Here is a 16,091-nt window from a genome sequence, read left to right as displayed (position 1 = left end):
ATCTGATCTTTCATTTTCGTGGAAAATGGATTAACTCAGTTGTTTAGTCCTAAATGTATTTAAGATTATCGAGATAACACGCAAAAATTGGTGAAAGCAGAAACTTGGGCAGGGTATAGTTGTTGAAAAATATTCATATTTCGACAAAGTTCATCAAGGCATGCCATATATACAACCCCGGATTAACATTTAACTTAATATCGTAGTTGCAGTGGGATCTACCGACTATAAGTTAATATACACAATGTCATATGTAATCATATAGACGAACCCGTATCAACTATTTCCTGAATATTATAAAACAAGAATCAACATTATTTGATATTTTCATATACGTATTCCTTGAAAAGTTTGGTACAGTGTAAGGAGAATATATGATCGATATTAGAAAGCAATACAAACTGCTGAGTGTTTTTAAAAGCCATTTGAACACGCGTCTTAGAAACAACATCACTATTGAGGTGATGCATAAAAGCGTCCTCATACTTGGTAGACGTCTATAAGGCAATATACATATGTAAAGTTCGACTGCACATCAAACTTAAATTGCCTTGATTAATAAAAACGTATTTATGACGTCATACAAAAGTATAAAATGGTCTTGGTGTCGATTTGACGTAAAATGATAAAATCAAGAAAACTTGAAAAAATAAATTAATGGCTAAATAAATTGATTTAACAAAAATTATGAAAAAAAACATTGATAATAAACCATACTGAAAGATTAATCATTTAATAATAAAAAAAAAAAAAAAAAAAAAAAAAAAACCAACAACAACAACAGCAACAACAAATGATTCAACAGATTTATAAAGGGTCCAAGTAATCACTTAATTACTGAATCTAACCGTCCTTAATAACGACCTTCATGTAGATGCGGTGCGGGTTGATAGTATTAATTCGTATTATCCTTAAATGATATAATTGTTATTGAGTGCACATGCCCACATAAATGTAGCAACTGTTTATCACTTAAGTAGTTTAGAGTCATAAGCTTCCAAGTTACAATACGGACTTAATATGCAATCGCCGTTGGGTAAGAGATAAGAAGAATGAAGACTGTTATGTTTTTTTTTTTTAAACCGATAAATGTACTATGAATAAATAGCATACATTATATTGACTCTTAGTATTAAAGCCTAAATTATATTTCTAAATTGCAGAACATTGTATGTAATTTTGAATATAAACTATTGATATATTAACTTTAAATATGAGAGGTTTCAAAATCATCTTGAACGGATGCCCAAATAAAGAATGTTGCAAATCAATAAACATTCGAAAGCAGCTTAATTGAAAAATGATACTTAATAAAATGATTTTGAAATTCATTCCGTAAATTTAAAAGTACGCAATTTGCATTGTATAACCTTTATTATTGCAAAAAATTAACATATTAATCATTCCTGAATTGTAGATCAAGTTGAACGATAAGAAAAGACATTCTTTTTACGTCACACCTACATGTCTATGAAATATAATCGTAGTGAAATGTAGATGATATCCTGAACGTGTAATTGTATTTGACATGTACAGATACACGTACAAGTTGTCGATCGAAACTTCTCTGTTATAACTGCATATAGCATAACATATACTGTGAAATTTTTTTAGACGCACTCTATAAAGTTTAAAGAGTACACAGTACTTGAAATGCATTCGTGTATATTATTCTAAAACCCAGATATGCTATGTTTCAAATTGAGACTTCCTTAGTATGGATACTTGCTGTGACCATTTTTATTCTACAATGTATTGAAGTTAGATGTAAAAACCTACTATTTTGTATAATATGATCACGGGTAATTGTAGACTTGTTCATGTATAGAATAAAACAAAGTTAGGTTTGATACGTTTGATTAACTATTCATTTATTAATAAAATTAGTATGAACGATATTTTGCATCACCATAAACCTCCGTTAGTGACGGTGTTCCCTTTGTAGTAACATTTTGTCGGATAAATAAATAGTGCAATATTAAAAGACAAATCAGGAATTTGATAACTAATATCGAAAGCGTTACGCATTATTTTTTCTTGCTTTTAATTTTCAAAGTATTTCTATATTATATTAGACGACATAAGTTTATTTGAAATTAATTTAACTATATTGAAGAATAAAGTAAAAAAAAAAAAGACTAGAAGCTGACCATTTAGAAATATATTGAAACATGTATCTTCTATTTATGATTACTTGTAACTTAAAAATTTACATTTGGAATTTATCTACATCGCAAACGTGTTTTTATAATAGTATGTTATACTGTAAGAACTTAAACGCGAGTCTTTCAACTGCCTGAACAATTTTTTCAATAATGGTTCCACATTTTACATTCATACAATTATAGAGTCACCTTCCCTTTGTTATGTCTTTTACAGGGATCAGCATCGTGGTGGTCATAATTTATACCTTTGGCTTACGAGAAACAAGAGCGGGTAAAATCCAATCTCATTTAACCTCAATTTTGCAATTTTTAAACATTTAATAGCAATTAGCAATTATGTAACTACGCAACACCTGCATTTAAACATGAATCTTAACATTTCCCTTGTTCATTTTATCATGAAGCTCAATATACGTTTGGATGATGTGTTTTGTTATAAACATGTTGACATGTAGTTTAATGTGTACGTTGGGAAGGAGAAAAATTCAAATGTTAAACGTGATCAAGGTTGAAAAGATACTAGTTGTTATACAGCTACTGAGTATTTCTCTCCGATGGAATCATTGTTGATAGCGATGAAAAAGAAAACCAAATGACGATTTAAATAATTATATCTAATTTGTTTGCACATAAACATACACATTCATTTTACTTCATTACATGTGTTCAGAAGCTCTAGGAGTTGACTGCGACGTGAATCAGGATGTACCATTTGGAAGAAATAAAGTCATCACCTTCAACGGATCGGCACCCCTCAATGTTTCCTGTAATGACATGACCTTCAGGAGCACTGACCAACATATGCTGTGCATCAGAAACCAAATCTTTCAGGACCCCAACTGTGCCGTCAGTCTCCTATTAAATGATACAAAATCTGGGCAGGTAATTAACATACGAATTGTAATGACATCTAGTCAGTCATTAACTTTAATACAAATGTATATTTGTTTGCATTTTGTATCTCTGAACTAATTAACTGACACGTCCCGTCATACATAATTATGTTAGTGTATTTGTATATATTTGTCCTCATGTTATTTTTGCCCCCTTAATTTCCGTTTCTTTTTTATCGAATAATTTTAACCAATGTCTAACATTATAAAAATTTGTAGGGCAACCTAAAGTTTCACTGCCAGAGGTTATAACATCGCAAAATTGAGTAAAATATTTTACTGCGGAGCCAAAAGTAACATAAGCATCAAAAAGTAAATCAAAAGAAACTAAAAAATTGAAACATCTTCAATTGAAATCATTAATTTATTAACGTAGAGATCTTTACTTAAAGGTGACAATGGATGTTCTAAAGTATATATATATATATATATATATATATATATATATATATATATATATATATATATATATATATATATATATATATATATATATATACACACACACAGTGGAGCCTCAGTTATCCGGACGCCTTCGTTCCCAAGTCCAATCGTCCGGATAGATGAAGCGTCCGGATATCTGAAATGTGTCTATTGTTGTTGCACAAAATGGCGATTCAAAATGGCGGACAATCAAATTATATATTTTTTCTTAAAGTCTTTTTATTATTGACGAACAATAATGAAATGATCCAGCTTTGTATTTTATCATATCTTAAGTGTGCTAAGTTTGAAAAAATTTAATTGCTGGCCTTCCCCAAAGAGCGTTGATTACGTCAACATGGCGATTCAAAATGGCAGATACCCAGATTATATAATTTTTTTCCTTAAAAATTTAAACTAGGGTAAACGCACAAAAAACAATAATAATTCAGTCTAACAAAGTTATTTTTGCATATTAATTAAGGCGTGCTTAGTCTGAAAAATATGCTAAGTTGGGATATATTCCCGGGCTTTGATTTTAGGTGGAAAGCAAATTAAACCGTGTCAGTGGGCAATGTGTCTTGGTTATCCACATGACTAAAGAACTTCTCGAACTCTTTGATTTTCTGGTCAGTTAATTCCCCTTTTGAGACTTGTTTCTGTTCACTTATTATGTCGATTTTCTCGATATGCTGTAGAAATAAGAAGTTGTGTCACACCATATCAGTGAATGAAATGAACCAAGTGCTAATTCAAAGCTCTATAAAAGGGGAACATTTTCTCTTCAACAACATTGGCAGGGATGTTTATCGGCTTTATGGTGGTTCATACATCCATCAACAAATTTTGTTGTGAGGATATGTTGCAAATTAACACTGGCATGGTGTAACATAAAAAAGCCTCATTTTTTCCTCTGAATATGGACACGCATTGCTATACTTTCCACAGCACATTTGGCCAAACACATGTTAACAATTTTGCAAGAAGTTCATTTATCTTTAACGAAGACATAGACAGCTTGATTCCTTATACAATATATAAATTGTCCCTAGTAATGTTTAAAAGAATAAAATTCTTTGGGTTGACCAAAACATATTGCGCATACTTATTACTATATATAAAGCTGGGCGATATGTTGATCTCGGCTCATTTTGAATCACGAGCTTTTCCAGTGTATATGATGATATATTAGTTAGATTTATTTGCTGGAAAGGTATTAAAGGAAGAGACAGACATATACTAAAATAGGTCTTCGATAGAAATTGAAATCTAATTATCATTCAACTACTGCGCATCGTTAACAACTACAGAACAGCGAAAAGTAAACATAAATGACACTCTTAAATGGACATTCGAATTGAATACATATACTTTTGGACTACAGTAAAGATTTCAGCAACGATCTAATTGATAACATTTGATTTAGCATTGTTATTATTTTTCTGCATACTTGTATGAAAAATACCCTCAGTGAAAATATTGCAAATATGTGATGCAATGATTTCCATCGTTATCTTATAATACATCAGCATAATGATGTACATATAAAGGAACAGAACATTTTCATTTTCCTCAAGTCATAATCAAAGTAAATTTTTATTTTAGCCATGTTCCCTCAGGTTATCAATTATCAAAATAAAAATTGATTTTAGCCATGTTTCATTGTTCACTATTGTTTTAAAGGTGGAAACATTCACCTGTAATAAAGCTGAGACATTTTGTACGAAACCGAACGGAACTTTGCACATACAATTTAGCCCTCGTGACAACAAGTCACCTAGTGATGCCTTGCTGAATTTGATTTTGTACACAAAAAATGGAACGTTGCCAGGAAAAGAGGATGACAAAATAGGTAAGAAAACTAGAGCCGAGCTCGTTGCAAAGCAACGAGTAGGTCTTCCGTCGCAACTTCGTGTCGCGAAAGGATTGTCCATCAGTTTGATTAAAACATCTCCTTCTCCTGACACTTGTCAGAGCCTGACAGACCCTGTATTGATAAAAGGTCATCTTTACACGACCATTTCTTCTTACCAATTAGAGCTTTAGAAAATTGATTGGAACTCTTCAAATGGAGACCAAAAAAAATAATCCATGCCTGTTTTCTATGTAACCTCTAGATTGAGTATTGCACCACTCATTAAACAGATAAAGGCATATCTTTGCTAAGTAGGTGTTTATTTAGATTGTATGCAAATGTGGAGGTCAAGTGGAAATAATCTGTTATTGATACAGGTCTATCAGAACCTGGCGAGTGTAAGGAGAAGGGAAATGGTTTTTAATGATACTGGATTATCAATATGATAATAGTAAGTTCAAGAAATCGAAAACGAGACTCAATTGCAAAGTATTATTTTCATACCAGGCAAGTTCTTCGTTTAACTTACTGTAAGTTTAGGATAACTTTAAAAAGTACATCATTTATGTACATGTATATAATTAATTTAATTATAATAAAAGTGTGGATGTGGCGGTGGGGGAAATTTTCTAAGCGTTAACTTAAGGGAAATTTTGGTTGAGAGAAAGGGGGCATTGCTTCCACTGGACCATCTAAAAGGTACTGTTAGCAAGCTCACAAATGATATCCCCGCTAAGAAAGAAGTCATTACTCACGTATTTCTCTATTAGAGAATAATGGATGGTTCGTTTTCTTTAGTGAGTCAGACAAGGCAGGGTATATTTACAGGTCACAAGTAATCTTTATGTCAAACTCTAGCTTTTACTCATTTCCATTAATACAAGATATGACATATGTTTAATATGACTTTGAACTTGCGCAACTGACCCTGGGTCAAGTTCATGACACATCATCGGTCATCATGAATCTTTACATGAAATAGAAACTCCCAATGTTTCTCCTTAAATGACTTGGGGACAAATCATCACACACCCTCAGGTCATAAGCAATCTTTGTGTGAAGTAAGAAGTTCCAAAGTGGACCAGAAACAAATTTTGCACTTTTCCTGCCAGTGACCTTTACTTTGTCCAAATGACCTTGGGTTTAGGTCATGACGCTTCGTCAGGTAATCAGTAATATTTATATAAAGTAAGAACACTTCCAATGTTTCTCCATCAGAAAGATATAGACCGGACATGACGTACGGACGGACAAGGTGATTTTTATTTACCACCCCCCCCCTTAATTTATTTTCGTGGGGTATAAAAATCCTTTTCGCCCGTTTTGTGCGGCACAAAAAAACCCCTATATTTTTCAGTTATTTCTATCACATCACATATAAATATACATGTAAATGTATGATTTGTATGCACATTTGAGTTCTTCTCATCATCGTCGGAAAGGATAAGAAACCCTTGGGGTCCAATAATGTCTTTTCATGGGCATTTGTCAATTTGCATCACTAAATGATTTCCAAGCGGTAAGCTATCAAAGCTTTTGAGATGTTACATGTAGATATTGGATTTCTATAGATTTAAATTTAACGTAAGGAAAAACAACACTTTTTATACAAAAAAAAAATCTAAAATAGCTTTATGTACGCGTACACATAAATAAGAAGATGTAGCGAAAGCTATAAAGACTTTATTTCTTCTGTTCTAGACTTTTTCAGAGTTAACAAACTACAAGTTAACAATCTCCCATTTTGACAAGCTAGATGAAAAATAAAATATTCCGCTGAGTTTTAGGTCACTTAATCTGCATGACAACCTCATACTACACAACTTCAATGATTTTTTTTATCAATGTGCATATACATGTAACAATAAGTAAAATCCCCAAGAACAAATATCTATCGCAATTAAATGCATACATTTTTGGAAGGCAGAAAAGTCGCTATATTATAGTCTGCAAGTCAATTGAACTACTACAATTATTTTAAAAAAATAAGAAACTGTCGACACTTGCAGTACTCTGATGATTTAATAACGATCGACCGACTTTATTGCTTAATGTAGTCGTATATCATTACTAATCATTCTAATCCTGAGAACAAATTTTATTTAATCTTTGACTTAAAACTGTTAACTTATAAACCCAGAGACATAAATAACTTATTAAGTTATTTATGTCTCTGATAATATATATTTTATTCTGTTCACAACTATAGAAGTTTAGCGTGTTCAACAGGTTAATTGTTTAGCCACATTCTCAGATTACGATATCGCACCTTTAATGTGAGGTTGATTGGCATCGAATATTTAGACACTTATTGTTTAACAATTGACCGCTGCAGTGAAAGCACCCTTCCAAATGTTACTCAATTATTTATCAATAATTGCTGATCTGCAGCCCGGGGGCAATATTATGAGCTATGTGCGCTGACGCGACAGGAGATTTTCGGTCGCACGTGGAGTGGATTGACTTAGCATAGACTGACCGAATAAACACACGGGTGGGAAAGTGACATATGATACATTGAGGAGAAAAATGTACACATGTTAAGTAGTCGCCAAAAATAGGTCTTCGCCACATTTTGAAAAAAATAAAGCCCTTGCACTGTGATCATGAAACCGATAAAATCTAAACAAATCTTGTTTAAAAACCATGTAAACATTCTAAAAATAATCACTAAATTCCTCAATTCTGGACAATTCTTTTATCGTGTCAGCCTCTACCGCCAATCGCAACTTCGCGGGCCTTTCCGGCAAGCTCGGAAAAACACTTCGAATGTATTACCTAGGCGTCCATGACAACCCCCTTTTTATAAAACTTGATATAATTACAACACATTTTGATCTGTTGAGATGCGAGCTATACTTCTTTAAAGGTATCAATATACACTAAAAATATAACACAGAAACGACATACATGACTTCTTGCCGATACTTTTTTTAATGGGAAGCGACTCCATTTTGTATAAAATTCTAACATCCGGTTATGATAATACACTCAAGGTGTTTTTCCAAACTTGCCGGAAAGGCCAGAGAAGTTGCAATTGTCTCTACCGCATGTGTTAATTTGATATTTGATTTTTTATATCCTGCCTTGAACGTTTGGGGACTGTTTCGTTTTCTAAATTCGGCTAAATAATGCTTCCAATTTTGAGCTCTCTCTCTCTCTCTCTCCTCTCTCTCTCTCTCTCTCTCTCATTTTATGTGCAACCTTATGAAGACGTCAACTACTTTCTACGATATCTATAAAACATCTCGAATAAACAAATAGATGGAATCGTACAAAATATCAATAAACATGCACGATTGATAAAGTACATGTAGAAGAACACGAAGCTACCGCGGATCACTTGTCCACTCGCGCGGGATCTCCTTGGCTATGTTCTAGGGGTGATCTTCATTTTAAGGTTTAATCTTTGTGGTTTTTCGTTGTTTATCTATAAAATTATTAGTACATGTATAGTTTTTAGAACATTTTAGAATTACAAATTCACTATTGATTTATGTCTGATGATGTTTCTGATTTGGAATAATATCGCTTTTATCAATTTTTAGAGGGGCTTCTCAATTCACATTCTAATGTTTAATTAAATAAATTGAAGGTGAACAAACTTTAAGAACATAAAATTGAAACAGTTCTTGTATATATATCTTGTTATTAGATAACCGCTGACCTCTAGGTAGTGCAGCCGCGACCGATTTCCTCGGCCGCGGATGAGGGATCGGATAACTTACGTTACACACATAGAGAGCTCAGAACCCAGGAAGATTTACAATGTTTGCAGTATGATGAATAAACTCTAATTAATATAAGTTTTTTCCCCCTTTAATCCCACAGTTGATCTATCTGTCTGACACTGCTTCAGTTCGAGAATGGCATTGCTTTTATGATGAAACAGAACGATTTCTTATCGACACTCTATCGTTTAATTCAAATTAGGAAGAGTAAGCTTTAATTTCACTGTGTACGATTCTTGTGTTTGCGGCTAAATAAAATCACATATGACAGACGCGATTCTTGTGTATTAGATAACCGCTGACCGCTAGGTAGTCCAGCCGCGACCTCGGCGATCGATTTTCTCGGCCGCGGGCGAGATGGGTTATATGTAATGACGCACACAACTAAGAATTTAGGTCGATTTGAAATGCTTGCAGTAAAATGACTCAAATCTATTTCATGGAAGTTATTTTTTTTTAAACCTAGTTTATGTATCTCACTAGATAAGAAAAAGAACGTTTATATTTTCTCGTTTTTGTTTTTCTTAACGGTTGTCCACTATAAGAACTAAACAGAGGTGACTCCAAAAAAAGGCTGTAAGAAAAACATGTACACGTATACTTTTTAGACACTTTTTCAAATGAATTAAAGCATCCCGTATATGTTGGTACACTTTCAGCTGTTAATTTATGTACGTTATGCGCACGAAGACGATTCGCTTACTTGCCAAATGAATACAGGTACATGTTAACAAGACAAGCTTTTTACACTCCTATTACGCATTACCGGTACAAAATAATTTTGTAACGACATTGATAACACAATAATGAACAACTTTTCTATCGACAGCTATAGCGAAATATAAACCATTTTTGAGCTATAAAGCGAAGACTTTTAAGGGCTCTAGGCCCCTAATTTAAGGGGCCAGCCCTTTTTCAATGGTGTCAAGTGAAAGCCCTTGATATTTTGCACATATTTTGTTCTATATGTGTTTAGAGAAATTTTTAAACTAAAGAGCTACATAACAAAAACACAACCAAAAATCAGCATTTTTTGAAAGACAAATTCAAATTAATTTTTTGAAACTTTAAAGGAGGAAAATTGTAAAAACAAAACTCGGAGGACAACGTTCAAACTCTCTATTTTTAAGATTTGTGACTTTTTAACACATGCTGTGAGCGGTTTCAGAGCCTTTGCGTGCACAAGAATGCCTATATTTTTGGGAAAAAGGGTAATAACTCGGTACCGGAAGTGTCGTTTTCAACGATTTTCCTTAGATATTGAGAAATAGTAACTACCAATATGCTCTGAAAATTTGAACTTTATAGGACAATAAACAAGCAAGATATTTGAGTTTTAAAAAACGTCTAGAAGAAAAAAAAGAATAAAAAGAATTACCAACAGAATCAGTACAAGGTCTTCCGTTGAAAACGGAAGACCTTAACAAATACCTTACTAGTATAAGAATTCTCTTTTGTAAAGATTTAGTTGTATTTTAAGACGACTTCTCAATACTGGTTCGAAAAACGTCTTTCATTTTCATTTTTAAGAATGAATGATACCATAATTTTAATATTTTAAGACAAGAAAGGATGTGTACAGTGTAATTTAAAAAAATAAAATAAGAAATTGTTTATTAAAAGATATTGTTTTTTAAAAGAATAATATTTGTTCGACTTTTTTATATATTAACATGTTTATATTTTAATATAACATCGAGGCATTAAATTTGTTAACCGCTTCATTTAAAACTCTTACAGATTGGGAACTCCTGACCATCCTATTAAGAACCCTTATACCGCTGTTTTTCTTCTTGGTGTTCGGAGTTGTTTCTGTTGTCTGCATCTATATGCAGCGGAAAAAGAGACGCGCTCAGTATATGGGTAAATCTGCTGACGGCAGTACGCCGACGCCGTTCTCATTTGGAAGTCCAGCTCTCGAAAACTATCCGACAGCACCTCCACCTCAACAGTTTTCTTCTTTCGAGCCAGCTAAATCCTACTAGTGATGTTTTCATCGACCATTTTAAGTTGTGTTAACGTAGAAATTAATTATTATATGAACATATCTTTCAATTTAAATATGATGTATATTTCAATGTCTGTTTAAAAGAATGATTTTTTTCTTTTTTGGAAGGAAAGAAAGCTTTCTTGAAATCTGCTTATGTAATATGATTGTTTGGTTGTCAAACAAAGTATTTGAATAACAAAAAACTTTTAAGCTAGCTTGTGTTGTGATAACAATTAATTATATACATACCTGTATATACGCAAGTATTATATCATTCTCTGTTCTGCATATACTATGAAGATTTACATGTTCCGTTTATAAAATCGGTTCCAGTTTAAGGATGTAGATATTTTTTAAAATAATTTTAGACGTTAGAGGACCCGCTTGTTACAAAAATCCATATTAGCGTATGTTTTGAGTTTTCTTTAAGGTTTCATTGACAAAACATGTTTACGTAACCGTTATCTTAAACAACGAAAAACATGCTTTTTTGAGATTCAATATATTAATACACATTCTCAATATTCAAGTTAAAATTGTTAGTTTGAAGCGTATTTTAGTTTTGATTTTTGGTTTTGCTTTTTCTTGCTGATTACAGACGTTGGATCTTTTCCTTTAAATGATATTGTACTTTTTATGATATAAATTGGCAATTGTTGCATGCATGCCTTAATATATAGATTACTCAGGTATGTAATGTGCATGATTTGTTTGAGAAAGGGAAAAATAAATCATACAGCAATACTTAGTAAATTCAACTATTATCATGTTAAACATTTGGTACTTGAGCTAGTGTATCTTTATCAATATGACCAAACACTGACTTAAAACACATCGTAGGCAACACAAAGGTAGATTAACCAAACAGTGTAGCCTTTTTTTTAATGCTTACTGCAACCTTGAATAAAATTATCACACTCGTCACAAGGTTGTGATTCCACTAGTACTAGTGTACACTTGGAGGTAAGCAAATACAGGTATTAGGTGTGTATTTTCTGAAATCAGATGTTTGGATGTTATCAATTTTGGAGTTTATTGTCTATTTGTCAGTTTCCAGGAAAGAGTTATCTGTTAAAAGTCTTAAAGGAAAACGGCGAGAAAAAAATTTGGTTCTAAAATTGTAAAAAAAACCCCTGGGTCTTGTAGAACGTTATAGTATAGTGCTTTATTGAGACATATTTTTAGGATACATTAAACTAGATCGTGTTTCACCTCTCATCTTGCCAAAATGTTGGAGTCTATGAATTATAAACGTGTATAAAATTCGAGAATGTTTAGGGTAGTAACAATAAATGTCTCTCCGCCATGAAAAGGAATTATCAAAATGAAAGAGGAAGTAAAAAAAGGTTTACGCTTGTCGACGTATTTTAAATCTCAATTTCTGATAAATTGCTGTAAATTTTATTCACCAGAATTTCTCCGTGTAAGTAGGGATTAGAAAGTATATAATATACATTGATAGTTTATTGACATTAATTCGTAGATGCACTTAGTTAGACTGGGGGATACTGCTGATATTCATGCAGGATGTTAATATATCATTAAGATATATAGAAATGACGACACGATGTTGACTTCTAAACATAACACATTGAAGGATTCAAAGGATAATGTTTTAAAAATGTTTTTAAATAATTTCTTATCAAATATATCTTTTTTAAATAATATCTTTACATATTAAGGACTTTTGAAAACAAAGACATCATCACAACATTAAGTCTCAATTTTTCTTTGAATTACTTCTTCCTTTCAGGTTTTTTTAACCAACATTAATGATATTCTTCAATGTCCTTTTATTTTACTTTGTTTTTCGATTTTCTGTCTCTAAGTAAGAAAAAAAATTAAATGAATTCAATAATGCAATATCTCTTATATACTTAATCATTTTCTTGACCATATATTTCCTTTGTACAAACATTTTGTGCTTCTTTTTAGACCAGTGTTTACAAGCATACATAACTATGACGATCATGGATTCCTTTTCATCAATGTTAGTTACCTGCCTCTTCATTGGTTTCTCTAACATTTTCATCGTTCGTTGTGAGGAATCCAAACCATGTGAGTAAATTTTCTATCAGTTTGAGTTTATAATTAAGAACAATAATTTTTTTTCAATGACAATCTAAAGTTTACATTCCCATAGACGGGCACATAATATGCATTATCATGTAGAAGAAACACTCGGGGGGGGGGGGGGGGGGGTATAATACAATGAATCACTTTCTTTTATTTATATCTTGACGTAAACAATTTCAAAAGTTCAACCTTATGATTACAATAGTTGATAAAACTTGATCAGTTAGAAACTGCTTCTTTTAAGAAAAAAAAAATATCTATACTGCCTCAAATCAAGCTCTTATTACATATAATCATCAGGTACCTTTTACGAATATCTAAACACAACTTGATTAATTCAAATGTAATCGAATATCAATTTTGATCACTAATTAATCATTTCTGTCATATTTCTGCAATTTCTTTTTTCTTGTTGACATAAAACAGTTACACAAGACAGCTACACAAGTCATTTGATAATCTTCGCTTCTGTGCTGGGTTACCTTATACTAGTCTCACTCTTTGCAATTGTTGTATGGTATTGCATCGCAAAACCCAAGTCAAATCAACATCAGAAACCCGAACCGACAAATGATACAGGTAAGAAAACGCGTTTTGGTCCCGTTGTAACACATTTTTATTTCTACGTCGTCGTTTTGATATACGAGGGTTGTCCCAAAATAATGTAGACAAGACACATAATTAATAACCTGTTCACTGCAATTTCATTAGACTTCTATGTTTTCTTCAATGACCCTTTGGCAAACAATGCTGAAAAGTTCAAATCTGTACTTTATTTATTTCTAGAGAAAATGAATAATTAGTAACAACAAGTTTTGTCAGGCGGCGCAATGTGCGACGTCGAAAATTTCCAGTTTTACGTTGTTCCTAAACCCTCCACATCGTTTACGATAACATTTACGTTTTATTTCCGAAAATTTCTTAGAAAAAATAATATCTTTAAACATGTACATTCAATATGTATTTCTACTTTTGTTTGTTTGTTTTTTAATATTTTATAAGTACAAACGATCTGTCGGCTCCAAACTTGTCCTGCATTACTTGTTGTCTAACGTCCGTCTTACCGAAATGTGTTGTTCAACATTTTGACGTCCATTGATATAGTTCGGGGTTTATTTTTTCCACTTATTGTCATCATACTTCTTCAAATATTTTGAATGTTGTTTCACTTCTTATTCATAAAACGCATTTCTCATCGATTTTGTTAATTTCATTTACTTCCAAAGCCGCTTAGGATTTATTCAATGGTCTTTACAAAATTGTATCACTTAATGCTGCGCCGCCTTAAACGCTGACAACGTCATTTTATTACTACTTAACTTTTCAAATTGTCACAAAACGCGCTATAAAATATTTAAAAGTATTATTATAGCCAAAACATTTTCTGAGTAAATAATAGAACTATTATCAAATATCAGTGTATGTTTTATTTGAATTTTTTTCATTCGAAAAGTACTTTTCCGCCCAATTTTCAATTCATTATGTTGATTTTAACTTTTTGTTTCTGACATTGCGCCGCATGTCGAATTTCTGATCTAACATGCTTTCATTTCACTAATTTAATCTCACACAATATTCGATTTTAAAACATTATTTGAATGCAAATTTCTTGTACCCTTTGTGGAACAAATTTCATCTTCCTTTGTCTTCGATAAAATGAATAACGCCACTTGTCTACGCTATTTTGGGACAACCCTCGTACTTGCTTTCATTCATTTAATTTTAACCAAATAGCATTGCTAGTTGTTCTCGTGATCTTTATTGTAATAATAGCTAAAGTACCGAGAATAAAGTTCACGTATCCTCAATGAATGGATTTAAGCATATCAATCTGTCATTTTTAAGAAAAAATTGCGAGACATTGCAACGTCTTGAGCGACATGTCAACTTTTTGAATGTAATGTAATCGACGACGACGTTCATTAAATTCACCATTGACATTATAATAAGCAATATTCTTTTTTTTTTCAAGATCTGCATTTCACTTTTGTCACTTATCCCGAACAACCGGAAAGATACACCAGCGCACTCGATAATTTTTGCAGTGTCGATATAAACGAGTATGCACCAGCTACAGACATGTCATCCTTGGGTACTGACGACCGACGATCAGTGGTAGACAAAGAGACATATGTGGATCTGAACAATATGCACGTGTATTTCGATAACGCTGGCTACGTCGAATAAACACGTCATTTAGAACAACGATACTACACAGTATTTATATTCTATGAACTATATTTTGTGGCGAATTCAAACATGATGCAATTAGAGGCGTGTTCGACAGAGCGGGTACTCGCGAGTGGTCGCCCCAAAATTCCCTTTAACTAATATACCCGCAACACAAATTTCGGATCGTTATACCGAATACGTACTGAATAATGTACATGTATAAATAATGTATCAAAGACACCTAGAAACTGATTTTTACTTGTTTATGTACATGTGATAATTCTAATTAAACAGCTATACGACTAAGGATTCGCCACATCCTACATGTATGTATAAAATGCATAAAACTCGTACAATTACTTGTTTTTGTATCAGCTACATTGATATCAACATTGTTACTTCTAAGATCTTATATTATCAACTTGTAAATTTGTTAAATTCAAAAATTTTGTTTTTAAACGTGTATTTTCAAATAATTAAAAAAAAACAACATATATCAATATGACAAGATCGAATTGACTCTTACACATTTCGATAAACAACACTGGTTACAATAATACTGGTTTTTATAAGGGGATGCATGGTCAACAAATTAAGCATAAGATCTGCCTTAAAGTTTTAAATGTAATATATCTGGCCATAAACTTACCATTTTGTAAAGAATAATGAATATTATAAATTATTTTTTTTTCAAATACGTTTCTTTAAACAAAGTATTTCACCTTAATGAGATACATTTCATTTAAAATATATGCGTTAACGACCATTCAAATTCATTTTTACAAA

The 16,091-nt window shown here is 32.1% G+C and overlaps 2 protein-coding genes across 3 annotated transcripts; both read left to right on the top strand.

Annotated features, from left to right (window-relative positions):
• Positions 1 to 958: 958 nt before the first annotated feature.
• On the top strand, positions 959 to 11,079 carry LOC128157906 (uncharacterized). Its single transcript, XM_052820562.1, has 5 exons — positions 959 to 1,036; positions 2,380 to 2,436; positions 2,836 to 3,047; positions 5,165 to 5,333; positions 10,808 to 11,079. The coding sequence occupies exons 1-5, from the start codon at positions 1,021 to 1,023 to the stop codon at positions 11,050 to 11,052; spliced, it is 699 nt and encodes a 232-aa protein (XP_052676522.1). The 5' UTR covers positions 959 to 1,020; the 3' UTR covers positions 11,053 to 11,079.
• A 902-nt stretch (positions 11,080 to 11,981) lies between these two features.
• LOC128157907 (uncharacterized) lies at positions 11,982 to 16,065 on the top strand. 2 transcript variants are annotated; one of them, XM_052820565.1, is made up of 4 exons: positions 11,982 to 12,020; positions 12,993 to 13,115; positions 13,560 to 13,712; positions 15,106 to 16,065. In XM_052820565.1, the coding sequence occupies exons 2-4, from the start codon at positions 13,019 to 13,021 to the stop codon at positions 15,318 to 15,320; spliced, it is 465 nt and encodes a 154-aa protein (XP_052676525.1). In that variant the 5' UTR covers positions 11,982 to 12,020; positions 12,993 to 13,018; the 3' UTR covers positions 15,321 to 16,065. The 2 variants fall into 2 exon arrangements, with proteins under 2 accessions (XP_052676525.1, XP_052676523.1); XM_052820563.1 differs by having other exon boundaries at positions 11,986 to 12,034.
• The last annotated feature ends 26 nt before the right edge of the window (positions 16,066 to 16,091 follow it).

This window comes from Crassostrea angulata, chromosome 8 (assembly GCF_025612915.1).
Source record: "Crassostrea angulata isolate pt1a10 chromosome 8, ASM2561291v2, whole genome shotgun sequence".
Taxonomy (NCBI): Eukaryota; Metazoa; Mollusca; class Bivalvia; order Ostreida; family Ostreidae; genus Magallana; species Magallana angulata.
Note: the sequence above shows the minus strand (reverse complement) of the source record. Positions and strands in the feature narration are given on the sequence as shown.

What these genes read in the sequence shown, in the direction of transcription:
- LOC128157906 (XM_052820562.1), top strand. An exon ending in ATGATACAAAATCTGGGCAG is followed by an intron (nt 3,048 to 5,164) that starts GTAATTAACATA and finishes ATTGTTTTAAAG; the next exon opens with GTGGAAACATTCACCTGTAA. An exon ending in AAAAGAGGATGACAAAATAG is followed by an intron (nt 5,334 to 10,807) that starts GTAAGAAAACTA and finishes AAACTCTTACAG; the next exon opens with ATTGGGAACTCCTGACCATC.
- LOC128157907 (XM_052820565.1), top strand. Translation starts at nt 13,019, where the DNA reads ATGACGATCATGGATTCCTTTTCATCAATGTTAGTTACCTGCCTCTTC. An exon ending in TTGTGAGGAATCCAAACCAT is followed by an intron (nt 13,116 to 13,559) that starts GTGAGTAAATTT and finishes GACATAAAACAG; the next exon opens with TTACACAAGACAGCTACACA. An exon ending in CGAACCGACAAATGATACAG is followed by an intron (nt 13,713 to 15,105) that starts GTAAGAAAACGC and finishes TTTTTTTTCAAG; the next exon opens with ATCTGCATTTCACTTTTGTC.